The sequence below is a fragment of the Heterodontus francisci genome, chromosome 4, assembly GCF_036365525.1.
Source record: "Heterodontus francisci isolate sHetFra1 chromosome 4, sHetFra1.hap1, whole genome shotgun sequence".
Taxonomy (NCBI): Eukaryota; Metazoa; Chordata; class Chondrichthyes; order Heterodontiformes; family Heterodontidae; genus Heterodontus; species Heterodontus francisci.
Window position 1 is genome coordinate 87,830,245 of NC_090374.1, and position 27,412 is coordinate 87,857,656.

Below are 27,412 nucleotides of genomic sequence, written 5' to 3' on the forward strand. Positions count from 1 at the left end.
GAATCGTCCTCACTTTCCCACACCTCCCGCTTTGGTATCATCTAATTTTGACATTTTACTCTGCATATATGTATCAAAAAAGCAATAGTCCTAGCACTGACCCTTGTGGAACACCACTGTCTACCATCCGCCAGTCTGGAAAACAACCATTTGCCCTGACTATAATAAAAGCAAAATACTGCAGATGCTGGAAATCTGAAACACAGGCAATAAATGCTGGTCTGGCAGCATCTGTGGAGAGAGAAGCAGAGTTAATGTTTCAGGTCAGTGACCCTTCATCAGACTGGCAGATATTAGAAATGTAAAAGGTTTTAAGCAAGTAAAGAGGGGGTGGGGCAAGAGATAACAAAAGAGGTGTTCATAGGATGAGGTCACAGAGAATAACTGAACAGAAGGTCATGGAGCAAAGGCAAGCGGTATGTTAATGGTGTGCTGAAAGACAAAGCATTAATACAGCGAGGGTGTCAATGGACTGAAAACTGAGCAGCCTGGCCCCAAGCGCAAACATGAAAAAAAGTGGGAAGGCACTAAACGAGCTAAAATAAAATAAACACATAAAAAAGAAAAAATAACCAGCTGAGTATTTCCAGCATTTCTTGTTTGTGTTTCAGATTTCCAGCATCTGCAGTATTTTGCTTTTATTTTAGTGTTTAATTAACTGCCACTTCTCTTCCAGGAATGCCTCCTTTTTCCTCAACTGAGGATTCCGCCCCACTGTGGTTGACAGGGCCCTTAACCGTGTCTGGACCATTTCCTGCACCTCTACCCTTAACCCTTCCCCTCCCTCCCAGAACCGCGACAGAGGAACCCCTTGTCCTCACTTTCCACCCCACCAGCCTCCATATCCAAAGGATCATTCTCCGCCAGCTCCAGCGTGATGGCACTACCAAACGCATCTTCCCCTCCCTTCCCCTGTCAGCATTCCGAAGGGATCGTTCCCTCCGCGACACCCTGGTCCACTCCTCCATTACTCCCACCACCTCGTCCCCTTCCCACGGCACCTTCCCCTGCAATCGCAGGAGGTGTATTACCTGCCCATTTACCTCCTCTATCCTCATTATCCAGGGCCCCAAACACTCCTTTCAGGTGAAGCAGCGAATTACTTGTACTTCTTTCAGTTTAGTATACACTATTCGCTGCTCACAATGTGGTCTCCTCTTCATTGGGGAGACCAAGTGCAGACTGGGTAACAACTTTGCGGAACACCTCCACTCAGTCTGAAAGCATGACCTCGAGCTTCCGGTTGCTTGCCATTTCAACGCTCCCCACCCTACTCTCATGCTCACATCTCTGTCCTGGGGTTGCTGCAGTGTTCCAGTGAACATCAACGCAAGCTCGAGGAACAGCACCTCATTTACCGATTAGGCACGCTACAGCCTGCCGGGTTGAACTTTGAGTTCAATAATTTCAGAACATGACGGGGCCTTTCCCCACCCCCCCCCCACCCCCCCCCACCCCCACTTTTATTAATTTAAAAAAAAAAATTATGTGTTTATTTTATTTTGCTTAGTTTGTTTCTACTGTGCCTACCCACTGTTTTATTTCATGTTTGTACTTGGGGCCAGGCTGCTCAGTTTTCAGTCCATTAACACCCTCTCTGTACTAATGCTTTGTCTATCAGCCCACCATTAACATACCGTTTGCCTTTGCTCCATTACCTTCTGGTCAGTTATTCTCTGTGACCTTGCCCTGTCAACATCTCTTTTGTTAACTCTTGCCCCACCCCCGCTTTACTTGCTTAAAACCTTCTGCATTTCTAATATCTGCCAGTTTTGATGAAGGGTCTCTGTCCTGAAACGTTAACTCTGCTTCTCTCTCCACAGATGCTGTCAGACCTGCTGAGTATTTCCAGTATTTCTTGTTTGTGTGTTATTTACCATGACTCACTGTTTTCTGTCATTAAGTCAATTTTTTATCCACTGACCCTTCTGTTCAATGACCCTCAATTTTGTTAACCAGCCTATTAAGTGGTACTTTGTCAAACTCTTTCATAAATTCCATACAGACAACATCTACCGCCTTCCCTTCAACCTTCTTTGTTACTTCATCAAAAAATTTGATTAATCAAGCACGATAGGCCTTTTACAAATCTGTGCTGGCTCTCCTTAATTAACTCAAACTTCTCCAAGTGCTTGTTGATTTTTTTTTCCTGATTTATTGTGTCGAGAACCTTTGATAAACTGACATTCCTGTAGCTACTAGGACTGTCCTTACACCCTTTCTTGAATAAAGGTGTCACATTTGTCACTCTCCAATCCTGTGACACCTCCCCTGTATCTAGGGAAGATTGACAGATTAGGGCAAGCTCTTCCGCTATCTTCATTCCCACTTTCTTTAGGATTGTGGGATGCAAGCCATCCGGACTAGCCGACTTATCCACTCTAAGCACAGCCAGCCTTTCAAGTATACCCTGCCTGACAGTTTTCATCTATTATCTCTATCATTTCCGCTTCTACTGGTATTTCATCAGAATCTTCCTTCGTAAACCCCAACACGAAGTACTCATTAAGTATTCTAGCCCTGTACAGCGCCTCTAAGTATATATCACCTCCTTTGTCCCTAATAGGCCCCACCCTGGCTCTTAGTACCCACTTACTATTTACATGCTGGTAGAAGATTTTTGAGTTCCCTTTTGTTAACTACTATATTCTCTTCCATATTCTCTCTTTGCCAGTCTTATTTTTCTCTTCACTTCCCCTCACAACTTATTGTATTTGGCTGGTTCTTGTTTGAAGTATTCACTGATTATGCATCAAATGCCCTCTTTTCATCATATTCTTGATCTTCCTCGTCATCCAGATAGCCCTGGCTTTGGTTCCCCTATCTTCTGCCCTTGTTGGAATGTACCTAGCTTGTACCTGAAATATCTCCTTAAAGATCAACCATTGTTCAGTTTTTCCTGTCAGTCTTTGGTGCCATTTTACCCTTGATTCCTTCTCATCCCATTGATGTTAGCCCTCTTCTAATTTAGAAGTTCATCTTTAGATTGTTCCTTACTGTTCTCCATTACTAATGTTACGGTCAAATGAGAAGGGGTCGAAGGGCTTCCCTCTTTTCCCTCTTCCTGTTTGACCACAAAAGGTTTAATTCTTTCTTAAAGTTGATGTACTGGCCAATTCAGTAGGTGTTTGGATTGGTTCTTGTTATGATCATAGCAAGTAAGTGATTAGACGCATTTTCTTTAGTTTATCAAAGAAAGAGGTTAACTTTATTGTATGAAACTGAACGAATGAACTATGTTCCAACTTTCACTTGTTCACGCACACACTTGAGGTTTACACGAACTGAAATGGGTTACTCGATTAGCTTCTAGCTGAATTCTGTGGTTCTGAAGCTTTTAGTTTGAAGAGATAAATGACTAGTTCAATGGGTCTCTTGAAGACGGCAGTGCGAATGATTTCCTCCAACGAGGTTTCTGATTGTAGCCGGAGTATGCAAAGATGCTCGGTCAATAGACAGGATTTGAAGCTTTCAAGCTGGAAAGAGAGAGAGACCCCTCCACTTGGGTCTGCACTGTCAGAGTCCAGAAGCTTCTCCTCTCTCTGCTGCAGAAAGACACGAGCTTAAAACCACAGATGGGAAGGGGCCTGTCACATAATAGTCACTCAGCAATTCAAACATAGCAGTTAGCAGCATTTCTTTTCTTGCTAAAAAGAACAGGTAAACTTCCTGGGTCTTGGTTCTTGCTGGGGAATGAGTAGATATGAGTAAGAAGAATCGGTACATGGGATTGTGATATAGCTATTACGGAAACGTGGTTGAGGGATGGGCAGGACTGACAGCTCAATGTTCCAGGGTACCGATCCTTCCGGCGTGACAGAGGTGGAGGTAAGAGAGGAGGGGGAGTTGCACTATTGATTAGGGAAGACATCACGGCAGTACTTAGAGAGGATATCCCGGGGGGAATGTCCAGCGAGGCCATATGGGTAGAACTTAGAAATAAGAAAGGGGTGATCACTTTGATGGGATTGTTCCCTGAAAGTGGCAACACAGGTAGACAGGGTGGTGAAGAAGGCGTATGGCATGCTTGCCTTCATCGGCCGAGGCATTGAGTACAAGAGTTGGGACGTCATGTTGCAGTTGTACATAACGTTGGTTAGGCCGCATTTGGAGTACTGTGTGCAGTTCTGGTCGCCGCACTACAGGAAAGATGTGATTAAGCTAGAGAGGGTGCAGAAAAGATTCACAAGGATGTTGCCTGGTTTGGAGGGCTTGAGTTATAAAGAGAGATTGGACAGGCTGGGTCTGTTTTCCCTGGAGCGAAGGAGGCTGAGAGGGGTCATGATAGAGGTATATAAAATTATGAGAGGCATAGATAGGGTAGATAGCCAGAGTCTGTTTCCCATGGTTAGGGGTGACTAAAACTAGAGGGCATAGATTTAAGGTGAGAGGAAGGAGGTTTAAAGGGAATCAAAGGTGTACATTTTTCACACAAGGAATAGTGGGTATCTGGAATGAGCTGCCTGAGGAGGTGGTGAAGGCAGGAGCAGTAGCAACATTTAAGAGGCATCTGGACAGGTGCTTGAATGAGCAAGGCATAGAGGGATATGGAATTAATGCAGGCAGGTGGGATTAGTATAGATCGGCATTATGGTCGGCATGGACGCGGTGGGCCGAAGGGCCTGTTTCTATGCTGTACGACTCTATGACTCTATATTTCATCTCCCTCCTCACAAGCCTTGCAATGTAGGATACAGTGTTGCAAATTCAGTGGAAATCCTAAACTGCCAGCAAAATCATTTTTTTTTAATCTGTTCTTTTCAAAATTTCTTCAAAAAATATAAATCTAGGTCTCCAGTCAATGGATTAAAGAAAATTGTCATTCAACAAAACGCCTCCCCACATTACGACATGAAATGTGACAGGAACATTTCATTGAGGTCACAAATTAAAAAGAAACTGTGCACATACAATTATCAGTCTCGCTGTTACATCCATACTCTGGTTTATTTTTTTTTAACCTGGGATTGGGCACGAGCACAACTGGAGAGCTCCAACTGCTCTGACTGGGCTCAATCAGCTTATCCTCCAGCATATTCTGAATTTCCTCACGTATTTCTACCATACCTTCCATTTCCAGTTTCTGTAGATCAGTGAACTCAACCCTGGATTCAAAGTTATTCATAACTTTGTGAAGATCATCCAGTGTTTTTTGTATATGTTTTTTCTGTTTGCTCCACCAGGCCAGTAGCTTGCTTTGCAGATCACTTTGCAAACCAATTGTCACCTAGTAAAATGGTGACTTCATTTGTGTGGATTAGTTGACCTGGCATAAATGCAAGTGGGCTAAATGGCTTCATAAGATACTTTGTCAGGTAAAGTTTTAAGCCTGCCTTGAAGTGTTTCATGGTCATCTTGAATTTTAACCCACTGCTGGATTTTTTTTCCTTGCAGCTTCAGACTACCTATCAATTTTGTCCTGCATCTCTTCCTCTTGTTCCAGCTCATCCAGCCTGGCCCACAATTCCTCCTCAGTTAGGTTACTTGATTTGCAGTCACCACACTCCAGATCTGCCACAAAAAACCTTTTTGGGCTTGGGGCTTTCCTTTGGCTTATGAGCTTTTTTCGTGTCTTCCTTCAGAATTTAAATCTTTAATTTCTAGGTGTTCAGTTTGAATTTCCTCCTGAACCTGGGTCAGTTTTCTGGGGTCTGGGGTGTCAATTATATAATTCACCTTGCTAATTCTGTTTGTTAACTCTGCACGGACCGCTGAACTGGGCTTTCAGTGGTTCTCCCTGTATTCGTAATAGCACAGCACATGGTCTCTGGACTGAAATGTTCTGGCCTCGGTATGTTTATCCGCCTGCCTTTTCATCGTTGTCTGGGAAGTTTTTAGGTTTTCCTGAGCCACTGCTCTCGTGAGCTGTTCTCAGAAAATGGGGATGTAGTCTAACAGGGAAGATTTGTCCCTGTGTCCCAAAAACCTCTCCTTGATTAGTTTTAGAGCACCTCTCACCTCGTTTCCATAATCTAATTCAAAGGGACTAAAGTGAGTGGACTCATTAGCTTTCCTAATTACTTGCTGTACCTACCTGCTAACCTTTTACGATTCATGCACTAGGACACCCAGATCCCTCTGTCTCTCAGAGCACTGCAATCTCTCTCTATTTAGATCATATGCTGCTTTTTTATTCTTGCTGCCAAGATGGACAATTTCACATTTTCCCACATTATACTCCATTTGCCAGATCTTTGCCCACTCACTTAACCTATCTATATCCCTTTTTAGCCTCCTTATGTCCTCTTCACAACTTACTTGCCTACCTATCTTTGTGTCATCAGCAAATTTGGGAACCATACCTTCGGTCCCTTCATCCAAGTCATTTATATAAATTGTAAAGTTGAGGCCCCAGCACTGATCCCTGTAGCACACCACTCGTTACATCTTGCCAACTAGAAAATGACCTATTTATGCCTACTCTCTGTTTCCTGTTAGCTAGCCAATCTTCTATCCATACCAAAATGTTACCCGACACCATGAGCTTTTATTTTCCGCAATAACCTTTGATGTGGCACCTTATCAAATGCCTTCTGGAAATTCAAGTACAGTACATCCACAGGTTCCCCTTTATCACAGCACGTTACTTCAAAGAACTCCAATAAATTGGTTAAACATGATTTCCCTCTCACAAAACCATGTTGACTCAGCCTGATTACCTTGAATTTTTCTAAGTGCCCTGCTATAACGTCTTTAATAATAGCTTCTAACATTTTCCCTGTGACAGATGTTAAGCTAACTGGCCTCTAGTTTGCTGCTTTCTGTCTCCCTCCCTTTTTGAATAAAGGAGCTACATTGGCTATTTTCCAATCTAATGGAACCTTCCCAGAATCTAGGGAATTTTGGAAAATCAAAACCAACGCATCAACTATCTCTCTAGCTGCTACTTTTAAGACCCAAGGGTCCATCAGGATCTGGGGACTTGTCAGCCCACAGCTCCAACAATTTGCTCAGTACCACTTCCCTGGTGATTGTAATTTTCTTGAGTTCCTCCCTCCCTTCCATTTCCTGATTTGCAGCTATTTCTGGGATGTTACTTATATCCTTTCTGGTGAAGACCGATGCAAGATACCTGTTCAATTCATCTGCCATCTCCTTATTTTCCATTATTAATCCTTCAGACTCACTTTCTATAGGACCAATGCTCACTTTGTTAACCTTTCTTTTTAAAATATCTACAGGAGCTCTTACTATCTATCTTTATACTTCTCGCCAGCTTTCTCTCGTACTCTAATTTTTTCCTTCTTATTAATCTTTTAGTTGTTTGCTGCTTTTTATATTCTGTCCAATCTTCTGACCTGCCGCCCATCTTTGCGCAATTATATGCTTTTTCTTTAAGTTTGATACTATCTTTAACTTTTTTAGTTAACCACGGATGGTGGAATTTTTCTTTCTCGTTGGAATGTATCTATTCAGTGTATTCTGAAATATCCCCTTAGATTTCTGGCACTGCCTCTCTATTGACCTATCCCTTAACCTATTTTGCCAGTTCACTTTAGTGAGCTCTGCTTTCATGTCCTCATAGTTGCCCTTATTTAAGTTTAAAATACTAATCGTAGACCCACTCTTCTCTCCCTCAAACTGAATGTAAAATTCAATCATATTATGATCACTGCTGCCTAGGGGTGCCTTCACTATGAGGTCATTAATTACTCCTATCTTGTTGCACAATACCAGGTATAGTACAGCCTGCTCTATGGTTAGCTCCAGAACATGCAGTTCTAAGAAACTCTCCCGAAAACATTCTATGAATTCCTCATCTCGATTACCGTTGCTCATCTGATTTTTCCAATCTGTGCCATCCTGCAGCCATGTCTCTGCAAAAGCTATCAGAGCGTACCTATTTATTTCTATTTGTGCTATCAGTTCCTTTGTTTTGTTTTGTTTCAAATGCTATGTGCATTCAGATACAGAGCCTTTAGTTTTGTCCCTTTATTGTTTTTGTAACCTCTAGCCTTGTCTGCTGATTTACTCTTAGATTTGTACTCACTGTCCCGTCCTGTCGCGGTCAGTTTATCTTTTCCCATATTAATACCGTCCTCACTTGCCTTGTCTCTACTCTTTGATTTAGCACATCTTCCTAAATCCCATTCCTTTCTCCCAGTCATAGGGGTACATAGCAGTATGCCCTGATCATTGTTTTTAGGGTCTGGTGGTACCGCTCCAAAGCCCCTTGTTACTGTGGCTGGTAGGCTGAGGACTGTAGCTTGGGTTATGCCCAGATTACCCATGACCTTTTGAAAAATACTGGACTTAAAATTTGCGCTCTGATCCGACTGAATCTTAGCAGGCAACCCATATTGACGAAGAATTGGGTTAGCCCCTCCACCACTAACTTGGCAGAGATAGTTCTTAGAGGAAGAGTTTCTGGAAATTGAGTAGCCACATCCATAATGGTGAGATGATACAGGTAGCCCCCTTTTGTTTTTGGCAGGAGCCCCACACAATCTTCTAGCACTCTGCTGAATGGATTCCCAAAAGCAGGTATGGGAATTAGCGGTGCAAGTTTTATTGCAGGTTGAGGCTTCCCCACAACCTGGCACATGTAGAACTTCACTACATCCTTGTGGAGTTGTGGCTAATGGAAATGCTGTCTTATGCAGGCTTGGATTTTTCTGATACCGACGTGCAGCCATAGGAATCTTGTGGGCTATTCTCAATATTTCCCTATGTACCTCGGCGGCACCACTACCTGGTGAACCACTGTCCACTCTTCATCTGCAGCTCTGTGAGGAGGTCTCCATTTCCTCATCATTCTTTAAATAGAAGCACTCTGGAACTCCATCTGCTTCAGTTCGGGCTATCTGTGCTAACTTTTTTAACACTGGGTCGGCTTGCTGAGCCGCAACCAAGGAATAACAGGTTAACCCATTCTTTGGGTTCTCTAACGTTCCAAAGAAAGTTTCAGATAACCAGACAGTTGGGTCATTTGTCTGCACTGCCAGTTCACCCTCTTCTGACGGAGCTTGTTTGGCCATGGACCTGGTCACCACACAGTCAGGAAAAATGCCAGGGACGTTCTCCTGTAACTGCTCTGTCTCTCTGACCTCTTTTGGTCTGTCTAAAACCACTCGGGAAGTTACCACCTTCGCCCTCGGCAGATCATTACTCAGGAGCAGGTCAACCCCGTCCGCAGGTAAACTAGAGACAATCCCCAGTTACTGGCCCTGAAACAAGGTTGCACTCCAGGTGCATCCGGTATAAAAGTATGGACATACAGTTTCCCCCGATACCATTTACGAGCACTCTAGCATTCACTGCACTCTCTGGGGGAAAGGTCATGTCTTTTCCCAGCGGAAGGAATTGGGTGTTCCCTGTATGCCCAAGTATGAAGTCGTCTCACTCGAGGAGTATAGGGTCACATTTCCTCTGGACCCAAAATCCTGGTAACTCTCGGAGATTTTACATTCTCCCACAGTCACAGTGGTATATTCACTAGGTCTTGCTGCCACAGTTAAAGCCAGAGCCTGGTCTGCTGTGCTGTACATCAGAGCCCCTTTTCCTGCACTAGTCTGGTGTACCCTGACTAAACTTATGGGTTTTCCCAATAACTTCCAGCAGTCAGCTTGAAGGTGACTTGCCTTGTTACAGTGGAAACATACAGGCTTCTGGGCATCACTTCTGTTCTCAGCACCTTCCTTTTTGGCCTGAGAAGGGCCCCTCTATGTTCCAGCTCTCCGTTGCCCATGGCTGTTCATGCTCCTATCGCCCTCCCACCTTCTATCCTTTTCAACTTTTTGGAGGTGACTAGGAAAGGGTTTCTCTTGGGGAATGGGCTTGTGGACAAACGTATAATCATTTGCCAGAATTGCTGCCTGCTTGGCTCGTGGAACCTTTTATTCCTCTACGTGGGTTATTACGGAAAGGGGAGGCGAGTTTTTGAGCTCCCCGAGAAGGATCACCTTTCTGAGGTTTTCATAGATGCATTCTATCTTAATGCCTGTATCCACTGGTCAAAAGCGAGCTGTTTAACTCTTTCAAACTCGAGGTAGGTTTGTTCAGCTACTTTCGTAGGGTTCAGAATTTTTGGTGATATGCCTCCAGCACTACCTCATATGCACCTAGGATAGCATTTTTAGTGATCTCATAGTCTGATGAACTCTCATCAGGCAACAGTGAATAACCCTCATGGGCTTTTCCTGTTAGCTTGTTTTGCAATAATCGTGTCCAGTTCTCTGCTGGCCACTTCAGCTGTTTTATAAGCTTTTCAAAAGAGACGTAAAATGCTTCCACATCCCCTTCATTGAACTTTGGTAACAACTGGGAGAACTTTAAGAGCTCAGCACTCGGTCCTGAGTGAGGGGTGACTCTCTCGCTAGTGGTGCCTTCACTGGTTGCATTGGGTCTTCCCCTAGTTAGTTCGAGCCACCTTAACTCCCTTTCTTTTTCCCTTTCCTGATATACTCTCTCCTTTCTCCTTCTGGAATTATAATTCCTCTGTTCTAGCTGTATCTTAGCTAATGTTACTGTCTGTTTCAGATTTTGTGCCCGTCTCCAATTCTTCAATGTCAATTTTAAAATAGTTGGCCACAAGTTTTAGGATTTCGGGTTTCCTAGCTTTTGGACGGATAGTAATCTATAACTGCCCAGCTACATTCCTCAACTGTTCAACAGATAGGGCTTGTAACTTAGCCCAAGTTATTTCACACTTTTCTAGGATGATACTGGCCTCAAATGTGGCCATTTCAGTACTCTATAGCACTGAAAACCACAAGAAAACCTGTATTGAATTTTTAAAATTATTGCTCGGGATCAGTTTGGTTTCCTAGTTCCAATTTCCCATTTGTCATTGGGAATGATCCCAGATGTGAGCCCCCAAATTTCTGTTACGGTCACATAAGGAGGGATCGAAGGGCTTCCCTCTTTTCCCCCTCCTTGTTTGACCACAACAGGTTTAATTCTTCATTAAGTGGATGTACTGGCCAATTCAGTAGGTGTTTAGTTCTTGCTATGATTATAACCAGAACCAATTGGACGTGTTTGCTTAGGTTTATCAAAGAAAGAGGTTAACTTTATTGTACCTAAACCAAAGTAATGAAAATAATAAACTATGTACCAACTTTCACTCGGGCACACACTGTAGAGGTTTACACACACACAAATAGGTTAGAGTGGGAAAGGGTAGATTGGTTGAGTTGGAGTCCGTGTGGTTTGGTTATTTGTCTAGCTTCTAGCTGAATTCGGTGGTCCTGAGGCTTTTAGTTTGAAGAGGTAGATGACTGGTTCGGTGGGGCTCTTGGAGACAGTGATGCAGAGGATTTCCTCCAACTGGGTTTCTGATTGAAGCCGGAGTATGCAAAGATGGTCAGTCAACAGGCAGGATTTGAAGTTTTCAAACTGGAATGGAGAGAGGGAGAGAGACCCCCACTTAGGTCTGTACGTGTCAGAGTCTAGAAGCTTCTGCCCGGTCTGCTGCAGAAGGACACAAGCTTAAAACCACAGATGGGTAGGGATTTGTCACATGACAGTCACTCAGTGATTCAAACATAGCAGTTAGCAGTATTTCTCTTGCTAGAAAGAACAGGTAGTTTCCTTAAACTTCCTTGGTCGTCTTGTTTGGGAATGAGCAGACGTTTTGTCTCCCTCCTCACAAGCCTTGCAATGTACGATACAGTGTTGCAAATTAGGTGGCCATCCTTAGCTGCCAGCAAAGTCATTTTTTTCTTAATCTGTTCTTTTTAAAATTTCTTCAAAAAAATATATAAATTCAGATCTCCAGTCAGTGGATTAAAGAAAATGATCACTCAACAAAGCAGATAATCTTAACCATCTGATATGATGATCAGTTACCCAAGTTCTCCCCCCACAGACACTTGGCCCACCTCGTTCCCCAGCACCAGATCCAGCGATGGCTCCTTTCTGGTTGGACCGAGAGCATAATGGTTAAGGAATTTCTTCGGTACGCATTTCAGAAATTCCTCCCTCTCCTTACCCTTTACTGTAAAATTATCCCAATCAATGTTTATTTGGGTAATTAAAGTTCCCCAATAGCTCCACTCTATAGTTCTTGCACATCTCTGATTTCCCTGCACATTTGCTCCTCTCTCTCTATTTTGAGGCCTATGGAATACCCTCAGTAGTGTGATGATCCCCTTTTTGCTTCTTAACTCTAAATGAATGGATTCTGTTCTTACCCCCGCAAGGACATTCTTTCTTTCCATTACTACAATATCTTCCCTAATCAGTACTGCCACCTTAGCTGGGCTAAGAAATCACTTGGTGAGACTATGGCCAGATACGAATCATTAACCTACTTTATTTCACAGCATGTAAACTTTGAGTAACAGTTGTAATCAGATTCACTTACCTCAATCAGTGCAACTTGTCTTCATGTCATAATGCAAAATAACGAACATGATCTGCTTCTGTAGATTAATGGGAATCCTGCTTTCAAACCATTCTTGCCTGAAAGGAGCTAAGAACAGCAGCATTGAAAGAAAGAAACAATGAAGGAAAAGAATGGGGGTAGAGTTGTAAAAACAAATTAATTTAACAATGCACAAGAAAGATCAAATGTATAAATAATTAAATTGAAAGAAAAGTAAGGGTTTAAAACAACAAAGCATAAATCAAAGTTAAGTGCTTCCATGTTATGTGCCTGACCTTCATATTTAGAAAGGTAACGATGAAAGTCTTTATATCCGGTGTTAATTTCCAAGATGCTTCTTTGCTTATGCAATCTATTTTTCTGTTGAGTTGATGCATTTAAAAATTATCAAACACTTCATGGAAGAATTTTGTTGCATTCTTAGGCTGTGGATATAACAGCTTGTGGAAATTTTGCTGTTGTTGGCCTTTCTTCAGGCCATGTGGACATATATAACCTGCAATCGGGCATCCACAGAGGGCAGTATGGTAAAGAAAAGAGTAAGTACAAGGTCAAGGTAATGTTTGGAATCACTTGCCTGCTTTAATAGCAGACAATTGTACGCAGAGCAATAAAATATAGAAATTGAGGAGGAGGATTATCATGCTAAGTGTTGCACAAAACACCTTATTTTTAAATAGTGTTGTCAGATCACTAGTTGTGGCCTGCTAACTGATGTGACAGCATAATGCAAAATATTAGCCAGCAACTAATAATTTTTGACACAAAAACTGTTCAAAGAATTGAATCATAAAGAAGACTTCTTCTAGAAAGCACTACCCATATTAAAAGGCTTATTTTCTGTATGTAGTTATATCTTTGTAATCTATTTGTGATTATAGCATAATTTTAAAAATGAAGAAGTATACAGTTTTAATTGTGTGTAGTCAGAGTATGATTTTATAATTCTCAGTTGTAAGATTTGTTGACGGACTGGAAACCTGAGTTTTTTTTTTAGTAAATAAAAATTGAACTAAACAATGGTCTCCCTTCCGTGACAGATTTAAAGGCCACTGTTTCCTTGTGAAGCATACAACACATTAGTTTTACTTAGAGGAGGACAGTTTCTCCCCCCCGCATCCCCCCCCCCCCCACCCCCCCGAGTTTTTGCCCTCCTTTCCTGAAGGTTCTGATCCTTCTCCGGTTCCACAGGTGATGGCAATCCTCCTGTATCTTGCCCAAGTCGTAATTTGGTTGAGCTTAAATGAAATGGGTCAACAGGCAGTTTGACTACAGAGGACAACTCAGTAAATCATGATTCTGTTCTTGCCCATTCTTTTTCCTAAGCGATTGGTGACTAATAGAGAACAAGAAGAAAATTTGAAGCCTGTCTTAGCACCCCAATTGCTACCTTATCAGCTTAACACAGACTTGGAAGCAAACCTGGGGCCATTGGTTTGTACAACACATTTGCATGTTCACCATTGTGTAGCTACTGTGGGGTATGTGGGGGTGCCCTTCCTGCCCTCCCTGGAGCAGAAGTGTCGAGTGTCTGATCTTTACAGCATTGCTTAGACCTTTAAGTTCCTGTGTGGAGAATGAGATTTAGGACCGAATTCTTTGAATTACTTGTCTGATGTAGTTACTAAACATGTTTTTTTGGAATTTATTTAGGTGTGTGTCCAATTCATCAATGGCATATTAGTTGTTTTGCATAAATTAATTATAACTGTCCTTCGCACTCAGTTGCAGAGTGCTGTGGTATGTACTGCAGAACTGAACACTTCAATTTGAACTTTTATTTTGATGTCAGTTGTACTTTCATTTCTTTTTAAATATTTACTTCCAAAAGCCAAGTATTTTTGACAGAAATCAAATCTGGGTTTCACACATGAGCATTCTCACTTGGGCACCATCAGTGCTCATAGAACTAAACTCCAACAAACAGCACTGGCAAAAGTTGCGATTTGAAACCATTGAAAAGAAATCATTGTAATTTGGTTCTAAATGCTGGAGTTTGGGAGAAAAAAAATGGCAAGATGATGGGAGGTTAGGTAATTGGTTAGTTATGGACAATAGTACATCGTTGGCAATTGGAATTTACTTTCTGTTTCTGTCCTTCAACCTGAATATTGATCATCTAAGCTTGCAGTTATGGCCTTTACTAAGGGCTTTATAAGTAGGTGAAAGTTTACAGACGATCAGGGGCAATCCTGTCTAGTTTCTTGATGGAGGGTATAGAAGGTTGAGTTGAGTCATTGGTCTCTACCAAGTGAGATAGGCGTTTTCACGCCAGGATTGAAAGCATATCAAAGGCTGTTCTCTCAGGCTTGGGGAGTAGGGAATCCTATTCTATTGGTTGAGTGTCTTCTCTGCATCCAGGAAGAGAATAACTCTCCTAAATCCTCTGATCACCACTAACTGAATCCTCTGCACCTATTATGCTGCCTATTTTAGAGTTCTCTGCAAATTTAACAAGTTGCAATTGGTTTCTATATCTAGATCATTAATGTAGATAAGGAAAACAGGGACCTAAGTGCTAATATCCCTTATGGTACTCCACTCAGTCTGGTGCTGTATTTTTATCATTACTGTGTTTTCTTTTTTTTAAATGAAATGTTAAGTGTAAAAGAGGTTAATTAGACAGCATGACATACTAGAATTGTACCAATAATGAAAGCAAATTTATAATTTTTAGTAAAGTATACATTTTATAAAATAACATACTGGGCAATAGATTCAAAGCTGTTTTCGAGCTTCAGGCTCAATTGACTTAATAGGCCACATTCTTGGATGTTATTATCTGAAATCATTAAAATTTTCTCCCAAGTTTTTTTTTTCTATCTTCCTCTTATGGAAGTTGTAGTATAGTTCCATGAGCACTGATGTTGCTATTGCCCAAGTGAACCTTTTTCATATGTGAACCTAGATTGGTGGAATATTTGAATTTTAACATCATGATAAAGCCTGATTTTGCTCCTACCCACCTATATTCATATTCATATGCATTCAATTTCCAGCAGGGGTTTACTGGATAGAGATCAAAAGCACAAGTCCTGGTTACTTTTTTCCTCCTCCCTTATCTCCTCTACTGTAAAAGACCAGCACATTGCAAACAAGTGAAACTAAGGATCCTGTTGATGTGCGTGCCTTAACACAGCACCACATGGAGTATTCATTTATTGAGCCATTGAGAGCGTCCTAGGTGAAATTAAACTTGTATTTATCTTGCACCTTATTGAAATGTCTGAAACTGCTTCAGTTAATTACTTGAAGTGCAGTGGCTTGTTACATTGACAAACACAGTAATTATTTTGTGCCCACCTCCTCCTCCTCCCAACCTGCCAAATTATGTGATGACAAATGTGTTTCTGGTGGTGTTGGCTGAGGGAGGAACTTTGGGCAGAATATTCCGAAAAATAGATCAGGCTAACGAGGCCTGGTTTAACTGCTTATCTGAAGGACGGTGCATCCAGTAATGTAGCAGTCCCTTATACTGCACTGGGCGTTAACTTATGACTTGCTGGATTTGGGCAGGGGAATTGTTTCAACTTAAATAACTAAATGCATGGTACTATAGTTCTGGTCAGTATTCTAATTACAATTATCCACTTAATTTCCTAAGCTCATGAAGGCCAGATCCGAGGGGTTGCTGTTGATGGACTGAATCAGCTCACAATTACTGCTGGTGGGGATAAAATGATCAAGTTTTGGAAGTTTAAATCAAAGGAGTTGGTTTATACGATGACACTAGATGCAGCACCAGCTAGCATTTTGCTGCATAGAGACAGGTGGGAAATGTGTCCTTTTCAATCGGTGAAGTCTTCTGTTTTTAAAAGGAAGTTTTGCATTCCTGAGGCTTGGAATGTTTTTTCTACATCACCTTGTCATCCCCGTCCAATGCTTTTATGAGCAGAAATGACATGAAATGAATAGTCATATTTAGCTCCGACTTCAGTGGTTTGTAATTGTTAACATAAGATCATGCTATGAAAGTGAAGGATAACATTTTTTTTTTACTTCTGTTGGGCATTACTGATCCTATACTTGTTTATTAAGTGTGTATCTATTATTCAAATCGAAATTATGAAATTCACACATCACGCATAGTTGCTATTCCTGCATTGTAGAACAACCATTTGGCCTGGAAATTCCTGGGTCCCCAAAGCATGGCATAAAAGATGCCAACAGACCAGCGTACATGTGGAGGATCTGCGTGGCCTCTCCCAAGATGTAGGATAGTAAGGAGTCAACATCTGAGGGGTTTGAACTCATTACAGAGCAGCTTATTACAGAGCAGCAGAAAGTGCCAGTGGCAGGCACACCTGCAAACGTTCCCCCACTTCATGAGGCGATCCTGGGAATTTAGTCGACTCAGTTTGGAGGTATTGAATGAAGGACTGCAGGTTTTAGGGTGTTTTCTGTAGCGATCAATATCAACTGGATTGCAAAGTATACGGGAAGCATCTCAAAAGGCTAATGGTTAGTCGGTTGATTGGGATTTAAGGATCTTTCTGTTCTGAGGTTGGTTCTCTCACTGATCGCTGGTAGCCAGAATCCTGTTCTCAGCCTCAGTGGCGAAGCTGGTGTGCATGTCTCAGATGTACCTCACAGTATCTTGTACATTCCAAAGGCTTGTTCAGTCTTTGCCCCTCATCTTTGCACGTGTTTCATTGCAGCACTGGTGCCCTTACAAAAATGCTTCATGAGCCAGGGAATAGTGGGTATCCCTTGACAATCATCCTACCCCTTACTGCTCCTGTTGAAATAAAGCTGGACTAAGTACAAAAGCATCATGGCATATCCCCAGAATGTTGTGAATTCTTGTGCAAAATGCTGCCTGTTGGCACAACTTACTTCAATATTTAGAGAATGGAAGCCTTATTGTCATGTAAATATGGAGAGCATTGGTGACTTTCCTTATTGTGAAGTGCACAGCAAAAGACCCTGGTAGGTTTCTAGAATGAACTTGTGGTGTTGAAGTTGAGTGCTGTGGTCATTTTGCATTACAGTCAGAGCTGTGCATGCTTTGGACCTTGATTACAGATCTGGCTGCTGCAATGAGCAGAGTTCCTCCAAAGTTTCATGATCAAACAGCAGCCTGCTTAGATAAAGCTCCTTCGAAAGGTTTTGGAAAACCCTGTTGAGGTCTGTTCATCTTGCTGGAAAGGTAGTGCTGAGATAGCCTGGCTTTCCTTGTGCATCTGATTGATCTGGCTTCTCTTATCAGCCTGGTTATTTTTTCCTCTATGTGCGTGTGTAAAGCTGAGAAGCCCGTTGTACAGCCCTTAAATACTAGCTCAGCAATTCTCTTGAAATTCAATGTTTTTGAAAAGTAATGCTGTATATGGGGAAGGGATTCCTGAGTATAACTGATTTTGTTTTCCCCAGAAAAACCAAAATCAGTCCCAGGCTACAGCCAAAAATCTAGAAGCAATCTTAGTTTAACAGAATTCGGGACAGAAGATGTCATCCCATCCTAACTCCAAGCATCTGTATGTGGCTTCTATTGGGAGAGTGGTCCCAATAGAAATTTTTCTCACAAAAGCTCCACTGCTGACTTACGGACTCCTCCAACCCAGGAATGTGAGGGCCACAAAGTGGAACACGAATGTAGGTGTGGATATAAGTATGGCACTGTGACTTGTGCTGCTTGCAACAGTTTTTGTCCGCAATGGGTGGAAACTTACTAAAATTTCAGATTTTTTTTTTCTTCATTCGTGGGATGAGGGTGTTGCTGGCTCGGCAAACATTTATTGCCCATCCCTAATTGCCCTTGAGAAGGTGGTGGTGAGCTGCCTTCTCGAATCACTGCAGTCCATGTGAGGTAGGTACACCCACAGTGCTGTTAGGAAGGGAGTTCCAGGATTTTGACCCAGTGACAGTGAAGGAACAGCGATATCGTTCCAAGTCAGGATGGTGTGTGACTTGGAGGGGAACCTGCTGGTGGTGGTGGTCCCATGCATTTGCTGCCCTTATCCTTCTAGTTGGTAGAGGTCACAAGTTTAGAAGATACTGTCTAAGGAGCCTTGGTGCGTTGCTGCAGTGCATCTTGTAGATGGTACACACTGCTGCCACTGTGCATCGGTGGTGAAGGGAATGAATGTTTCTACATGGGGTGCCAATCAAGCGGGCTGCTTTGTCCTGGATGATGGTGTGCTTCTTGACTGTTGTTGGAGCTGCACGCATCCAGGCAAGTGGAGAGTAGTCCATCACTCTCCTGACTTCTGCCTTTTCGATGGTGGACAGGGCCTGGGGAGTCAGGTGGTGAGTTACTTGCTGCAGGATTTCTAGCCTCTGACCTACTGTTGTAGCCATGGTATTTATATGCATACTCCAGTTCAGTTTCTGGTCAGTGGTAACCCTAGGATGTCGATAGTGGGGGATTCAGCGATCGTAATGCTGCTGAATGTCGAGAGGAGATGGCTAGATTCTCTCTTGTTGGAGATGGTCATTGCCTGGCACTTGTGTGGCATGAATGTTACTTGCCACTTATCAGCCCAAGCCTGAATATTGTCAGGTCTTGCTGCATTTCTACAGAGACTGCTTCAGTATTTGAGGCGTCACGAATGGTGCTGAATGAAGATTGTGCAACATCAGCGAACATCCCCTCTTCTGACCTTTTGATTGAAGGTAGGTCGTTGATCAAGCAGCTGAAGATGGTTGGGCCTAGGACACTACAGTGGTTAGCACCGCAGCCTCACAGTTCCAGCGACCCGGGTTCAATTCTGGGTACTGCCTGTGTGGAGTTTGCAAGTTCTCCCTGTGTCTGCGTGGGTTTCCTCCGGGTGCTCCGGTTTCCTCCCACATGCCAAAGACTTGCAGGTTGATAGGTAAATTGGCCATTATAAATTGCCCTTAGTATAGGTAGGTGGTAGGGAAGTATAGGGACAGGTGGGGATGTGGTAGGAATATGGAATTAGTATAGGATTAGTATAAATGGGTGGTTGATGGTTGGCACAGACAAGGTGGGCCGAAGGGCCTGTTTCAGTGCTGTATCTCTAAACTAAACTAAACTATAAACTACCCTGAGGAGCTCCTGCCGTGATGTCCTGGAGCTCAGATGATTGACCTCTAATAACCACAACCATCTTCCTTTGCACTAGGTATGACTCCAACCAGCGGAACATTTTCCCCGATTCCCATTGACTTCAGTTTTGCTAGGGCTCCTTGATGCCATACTCGGTCAAATGCCGCCTTGATGTCACAGGCAGTTACTCTCACCTCACCTCTTGAGTTTAGCTCTTTTGTCCATGTTTTAACCAAGGCTGTAATGAGGTCAGGAGCTGAGTGGCCCTGGTGGAACCTAAACTGATTGTCACTGAGCAGGTTATTGCTAAGCAAGTGCAACTTGATCGTACTGTCCATGACATCTTTCATCACTTTACTGATGATTGAGAGTAATCTGATGGGGCGGTAATTGGCTGGGTTGGACCTGTCCTACTTCTTGTGTACAGGACATACCTGGGCAATTTTCCACATTGCTGGGTAGATGCCAGTGTTGTAGCTGTACTGGAACAGCTTGGCTAGGGGTGCGGTATGTTCTGGAGCACAGGTCTTCAGTACTATTGCTGGAATATTGTCAGGGCCCATAGGCTTTGCAGTATCCAGTGCCTTCAGTCCTTTCTTTATCACTTGGAGTGAATTGAATTGGCTGAAGTATGGCATCTGTGATGCTGGGGACTTTAGGAGGAGGCTGAGATGGATAATCAACTCGGCACTTCAGGCTGAAGATTGTTGCAAATGCTTCAGCTTTATCTTTCGCACTGATGTGCTGGGCTCCCCCATCATTGAGAATGGGAATATTTGTGGAGCCACCTCCTCCAGTTCGTTCTTTAATTGTCCACCATCATTCATGGCTGAATATGGCAGGACTGCAGAGCTTAGATTTGATCTGTTGGTTATGGGATCGCCTAGCTCTGCCTATCGCATGCTGCTTACACAGTTTGACATGCAAGTAGTCCTGTGTTGTAGCTTCACCAGGTTGACACCTCATTTTGAGGTATGCCTGGTGCTGCTCAAGGCATGCTCTCTTGCAGGCTTCATTGACCCAGGGTTAATCTCCTGGCTTGATGGTAACGGTAGAGTGAGGAATATGTCCAGGCCGTGAGGTTGCAGATTGTGGTTGAATACAATTCTGCTGCTGCAACACGACGGAGGGTATTCTCAATGTGAAAGCAGGACTTCGTCTTCACAAGGACTGTGTGGTGGTCACTCCTACCAATACTGTCATGGGCAGATGTATCTGTGGCAGGCAGATTGGTGTGGACGAGATCAAGTAAGTTTTTTCCTTCTTGTTGATTCCCTCACCACCTGCCGCAGACCCAGTCTAGCAGCCACGTCCTTTAGGGCTTGGTCAGTAGTGGTGCTACTGAGCTACTCTTGGTGATGGACATTGCAGTACCCCACCCAGAGGACATTCTGCGCCCTTGCCACCCTCAGTGCTTCCTCCAAGTGGTGATCAACATGGAGGAGTACTGATTCGTCAGCTGAGGGAGGGTGGTAAGTGGTAATCAGCAGGAGGTTTCCTTGCCCATGTTTGACCTAATGCCATGAGACGGAGTCGATGTTGAGGGCTCCCAGGGTAACTTCCTCCTGGCTGTATACCACTGTGCTGCCACCTCTGCTGGATCTGTCTTGCCGGTGGGACATTGTCTGTAAGATGTGATTCTGCGAGTATAACTATGTCAGGCTGTTGCTTGACTAGGCTGTGGTACAGCTCTCCCAAGTTTGGTACAAGCCCCCAGATGTCAGTAAGGAGGACTTTGCAGGGTTGACAGGGCCGGGTTTGCTGTTGTCGTTTCCGTTGCCTAGGTTGATGCCCGGTGGTCCGTCCGGTTTCATTCTGTTTTCTTGACTTCGTAGTGGTTAGATACAACTGGGTGGCTTGCTAGGCCATTTCAGAGGACATTTAAAAGTCAACCACATTGCTGTGGGACTGAAGTCACATATAGGCCTACGTCAGCACCTGGCTTGCCAGGACTAATTTGTGCATGCTCTAAATCGTCATTGCGTGCTGGAACGAGGACGCTCACTCCCTGCCACCTTCCCTCAGCCACGCTTTCCCGCCCTCGCCACTTTCCGCCCTCCTCCCCCCGCCCCCCCCCCCCCCCCCCCCCCGGCCGCTTGCTGCAGTCCTCGCTGCTTCCCCCCCTCAGCCACTTGGATCCGCTGTCACCACCGATGGCTACCCGCCGCGCCACCCGAAGAAGCGGCAGAGGGCAAGGAACGAGCGGCTGAGGGGTGATGGGGCAACACGCAAGCCAATGGCCAAGAGGAGGGAAGTGGTGAGGCCTGGAGCAAGCGGCCGTTGGGGGAGATGGGGGGTTGAAAAATGGGGGAGTGAGCGGCCGAGGTGGGGAAGCGGCGAGGGAAGGAGCTATGGGCTGAGGGAAGGCAGCAGCAAGACGGGGAGTGAGTGGCAGAGGCGGGAAAAGCGGCGAGCAGACGGGTGTGGGAGGGAGCGTCGTAGAGAAGCGCGATGGGTTCTATCTGAATTATAGCCCAGAATCCATTTGTATTTGTGCAAGAGAATGAGCCACATGAATCTGTTTCCACAGCCAATATGTTAGAATAATCATCATACAAAGAGCAAATTGAAAGATGCCTTACATTGAGATTATTTGGTTCTGTACTAGCACAGGTAATGTTGGGATGGAGGCGGTGATCGCAGTCACTATGGGGATTTGGGTTTAAGGCTGCGTTTGCTTTTTGTGACAAATTGAGCACTGCCATCTTTATTACTGGTAGCGACCTGAGGTGTTGCAGACAGTGACATTTCAGTGGATGAGGCTGCATTTGTGCACCTGCCAGTACTGTGCCACCTAGTGGTTGTGTTGTCAACAAACACAGCCTTCTTTTTCCCTCACCCTTCAGCTCGGGGCTGCGATAAAAAACCTGCACTGCAAATTGCTGGTGGGAAATCTGATATTGGTGTGGCGAGTTCATTGGGGTAGCAAGGACCTTTGGTGATTCACGGGACCAACAGTCTGTCTCCTTAACAAACGAGATTTAAGGATACAGAAAATAAAACAAGGATGCGAAGAAGGAAATAGGGTGAATTAGAATCAAATTAGATGTAGAAAGAGAAATCAAGTAAAGAAAAGAAAGATTGAATGTAAGAGAGGAAAAAGACAAAGGAAAAATTAGGAAAAATAACAAATGTAGACTAAAGGCTTGCTACCCGACCCGAACCTGACTGGACCCGACGACGTTTCGGGTTGGGTTGGGCCCATCTTCCGGGTCTGCCTTTCGGGATCGCGTTGGGCCGAGTCCGGGTTGGGCTGGGGTCAGGTCGGGCTGGGCCGGACACGCACAGTAAGTGCTCTGCTGGTAAGTATTGAAATTTTAAAAACTTAACTGAGCGGGGAGTCCAGGACCAAAACTGAGTGAGCAAGTGATGTCACTATGACGTCATCACACATGCACCGCAGCTTCATGGAGCTTCCCAGTCGGAAGGTAAGTAAAGGTCGACTCGAGTCGGGCTCGGGGCAAAATCGGAGGGACTCGGGCCGGGTCGGGCTTGGGTTCTTTTTCCTGACCTGCGTAGGCCTTTAATGTAGACTTTAAAATATCTCTATAAGGAACAATTTACAACCAGCAGGTCCGAGACTCCACAATTTCAGTTCTCTTTTTGGGCTGGAGAGGTTGAGTGGCATTGCAGAAACCTAAATCTCATTTAATAAAATGGTCCTTACATCGTTCAGTAACAGTCCTAGATTTCTGCGGAGAATTTCATTTGTTCTAACTGCAAATGCACCAAATTCTTAAAACTCTTGGAGGTCGGCGGCGAGCTCCCATTTTCTTGAGGCTAATGGAGCAATCTATGGAAGTGTGATCTGATATTATTGATGCACAGAGATCAATGGGGTATCCAGGACAAATCCAGCAATTTGTGGGGATTTTCAACTGATGGTGTGTCTCTTCCTTGCCACAAATTTCTGGGTTATCCACACACTAATAACAGGGCGTGCATTAAACTTACCATTATTTTGCCAACAAATTTTGCGCCAATATCTCACTGAAAGAAAAGACCTCCAACTGAATGATTGGAGTATTGTACCTCAATCATTAATTTCACAGCTAAGAATAGCTATATGTCTTTTAGGCTGAAATTGCAAGTCAGGATCAATAATCAATTGACAAAATCAAAAGGCACAATTTAGAATTTATTTTCTTTATTTTGCCTTGATATAAAACAAAACTGTAGATTGAGCGACATAAACTGCCTCACATGCTCACATGACCGAACAAAAGCCATATATTATTTTTACTGTATTTCTTTTAAAGCACAGACTCTTCAGTGCTTTAGGATCAATTTGGAGTTGCAGAATCAGAGTTCTATATAATTACAGCATTTTGCTGTTGGGTGCACTGTTTGGTAATCTTGGATATCTATTAGTAGACAATTTACAAATATAATCTAGTGAGTAAAGCCATAATATCTGCAGTAGAGCCACTAGAGAAGGTCCAAATGTGCTTTGCATTCTACTTCTAGACTTCAGTACGGCACAAGATTTTGCTGTTTTCACAAATCACCCTTCAGAAATTAATGCATCTATATTCTTTTTACCAGTGGCATGTTGGCTGTTGCTGTGGATGATTTTAGGATAGCAGTCCTGGATAGTGAAACAAGAAAATGTGTAAGAAGATTCATTGGACATCAGAATCAAATAAATGATATGGTATGATATTTTGTTTCAGAAATGAAATGATTTTATCCTTGCTGTAGGAATATTTTCTAGCATTTTTGAGAGGGTCTTTTACATTTTGAAATATTGCAGTCTGGTTTAACCAGCAAATGCTATATTTGAATTTAACTGATGCAGTATGTCACTGGAGGGTGGGCATAATAATGACAATTATTTTACCAGTTATGCTTCACTTATGGACAAATGCTGTTGCAGCTTACCAGAGAAGGAGCTGGTGCTTTGTATTTTATATTCTACAAAATCCATGTATAGTCTAAATGCACACTTATGTTTTACTCTTTCAGGATTGCTTTAGTATTTCAGTAGCAAGATTTAATAACTAAGGTGGAACTGACATTCATCCAATACTGTGATTTTTACTTCTAAAAAAAAAATCCTAAATCGAAGGTAATAATTAAAATTAATGGATAATACTTTGAAGCATTAATAAGCAGTTCTATGGAATAGTGGGTTGCAGGTTTAATGCCCCATTTTGCGAAGTACATAGTCTCAATAATTGCCTATAGGGACATGATAGAGTGACAGTGTTTCCCCACAGAAAGGGAGAGGTTGCCCTGGACCATTCTTGTGGACTTCCGTGCAGTAGGTCGGGGTGGGGGGAGAAGAAAATAGTCTCAGAAAAAAGCTTACTTTAGAATTAAAAACATTTAAATGTCTGGACTAGCTTACTGACATTGGGGTCTGTTTCTACTGCCTTCATGGTAATGGCCTGAAAACAGAGTCTTACTGCCCTGTTAACAACAGTGATGCACCCAGCTTCATTTTGAAAGAGGTCTACTGTTTGTGTTCAAAGCAGTGAACACCAGTTAATTAATAAAGATGTCTGTTTCCGTTACTGGGCTACTTTTAATATGGAAATCGTGGTTCAGTAACGTAATAGGCCCCAGATTGCTGTTTAAGGTTGTAACTCTTCCAGGTTTGATGAAATCAAAGAGGCACACCAAAGATTAAACACTGAATTGTTCTTGTGCAGGGGTGCACAAATAACTGACGCTGCTGCCACACCAGGACTCCCACCCTCCCCAATTGTGACTTCATCGCCGCATAAAATCGCAGGGGGCTTTAAAGTGCAGGAATGAACAGCTGACCAGCATACTAGTGGTAATCTCACTGAACTAGTAATCAGAGGCCCAGGCTAATGCCCTGAAGACATGGGTTCAAATCCCATCACGGCAGCTGGTGAAATTTAAATTCAATTAATTAATAAAATTCTGGAAGTGAAAGCTAGTCTCAGTAATGGTGCCATGAAACTATAATCGATTGTCATAAAAACCCATCTGGTTCACTATGTCCTTTAGGGAAGGAAATCTGCTGTCCTGAGCTGGTCTGGCCTACATGTGACTCCAGACCCACTGAAGTGTGGTTGACTCTTTATTGCCTTTTGAAATGGTCTGGCAAGCCACTCAGTTGTCAAGGGCAGTTAAGGATGGGCAATAAATGCTGGCCTTGCCAGTGATGCCCACATCCCATGAAAGAATAGACGAAAAGACACTGTGCCATTTGGTCACCCAAAAGTCAAAACCAACCCCATTTGGAATTAACACAGCCAAAGCAGTAGTGCAACACATCTTAATTGTAGCAATATTTACAAATGGTGAATTAAACTTCCTCCGAGAAATATAATTGAGTCCCTTTACACCTCACCAGCATCCACATTCAAAGTATCATTTTCTGCAACCTTCAGTGCGATGCCACCATCAAATGCATCGCCCCCTCCTCTCCCCATTCAGCATCCCAAGGGCATCACTCCCCCCGTGACACACTGGTCCACTCTTCAAACACCTTCCCATGCAAGCACAGGAGATGCAATGCCTACTCTTTCATCTCCTCCCTTTTCCACCATCCAGCCCACGCAATACTCCTTCCAGGTGAAGCATCGATTTACTTGTTCCAACTTGGTATACTGTATTCACCGCTCATGATGTGGTCTCCTTTACACTGGGGGAGAAATCGTAGATTGGGAGATCACTTTGATAAATGTCTTCATTCAGTCTGCAAGTATGATCCTGAGCTTCCAGTTGTTTGCCACTTTACTTTTCCATCATATTTCTACTCTGTCCTCTGCCACCTGCACCGTTCCAATGAAGTCCAATGCAAATTTGAGCAGAACCTCATCTTTCTGTTCGGCATTTTATCGCCTTCCGGACTTAACATTGAGTTGAACAGCTTTACATCTTGTCTACAGCCATGGCAGTGGTGGTTAGGTGCTGGAAAGAAGAATGGCTGCACCAGAAGGAGGTATGGGTTTGTTCTCAGGGTGGAGATTCTCTGTCAATACACAGTTGGAAGGATAGTCTGCACCCCTGGGGTCTAGCTACCTTTCTCTGCCACATTGCTGGACCATAGAAGCTTTCTGTTCTTTGGAAGATTGTTTTATGCCTAGCTTCCCTTCTGCTGTTCTGTTGTAACCATTTACTCCTCTGGACCCACCTCTTGTTTCTTTACTTGTCCCATTACCACCCCTTTTGCCTTGCACCATTATCCCTTTTGTCATTTAATCTCTCTTGCTTTCCACCTAATCACAGGCTTTCTCTTTTGTTCTTTCCTTTCTCCCTGCCCTCTCTTTCCTGGCTCTGAACCTTGCTTAAAATTGTTAAATCTCTAACTTTTTTCAGTTCTAATGAAAGGTCATCAGCCTAAAACATTAACTCTCTCACGCTCACTCACTCACTCTCTCTGTCTCTCTCTCTCTCTCCACAGATGCTGCCTAACCTAAGTGTTCTCCAGCATTTTTTTTATTTCACAGGTTGTAGCTGTATTTAAAATTAATAAAGGTTCTTTAAAGAAGTTGGACTAAAGACAATACAACACCAACTCTTGAATAAAACTATATCCTAGTACCATGACCTGTAAGTTTTTTCCAATTTTCTTTTTGAAGACCTTTACTCCAGATGGTCGTTGGTTAATTTCTGCTTCAATGGACTGTACCATTAGGACTTGGGATCTCCCGTCAGGGTGGTAAGTTGAAATAAATATTAATAATATTGGAAGAAAGTTCTGTAACTACTTCATGCTGTTGTACTGAAAACTTTTAATCGGAACATAATGCTTTGCACTGCTTAGTTATTTTAGTGAGCTAGCAGATCTTCCATGGCGATATTTGCAGGTGAGGCCTTGAAATAAAGAATTTAATGGTAAAGTAGGCATTAAAAGACAAAAGACAATTTATTGGTTAAATTTAATCATTTTATTGTGAAATGCATAAATGTTTAAAACCTAATATTTGGATATCAAAGTTCAATTACTGAGGAAAAATAGCAGATTTTTAAAAAAGAATTTTGAGTCATTTGAACAATTCATCAACTAACCATGATTTGCAGCTATTTACATTGTGCATTCCTATTATAAATACTTACGTTGGTAGTTTGTGTTAAATATTGACCACATATTGTGG

At 43.1% G+C, this 27,412-nt stretch overlaps 1 protein-coding gene across 2 annotated transcripts in view; it reads left to right on the forward strand.

Moving 5' to 3' along the window:
* wdr36 (WD repeat domain 36) overlaps positions 1-27,412 on the forward strand; it is a 189,069-nt gene that overhangs the window by 120,605 nt on the left and 41,052 nt on the right. For both annotated transcript variants that reach the window (XM_068029813.1, XM_068029814.1), the window contains exons 13-16: positions 12,753-12,867; positions 15,933-16,098; positions 23,883-23,991; positions 26,897-26,976. In XM_068029813.1, coding sequence (XP_067885914.1) covers positions 12,753-12,867; positions 15,933-16,098; positions 23,883-23,991; positions 26,897-26,976 — 470 coding nt within the window. The remainder of the gene's footprint in view (positions 1-12,752; positions 12,868-15,932; positions 16,099-23,882; positions 23,992-26,896; positions 26,977-27,412) is intronic.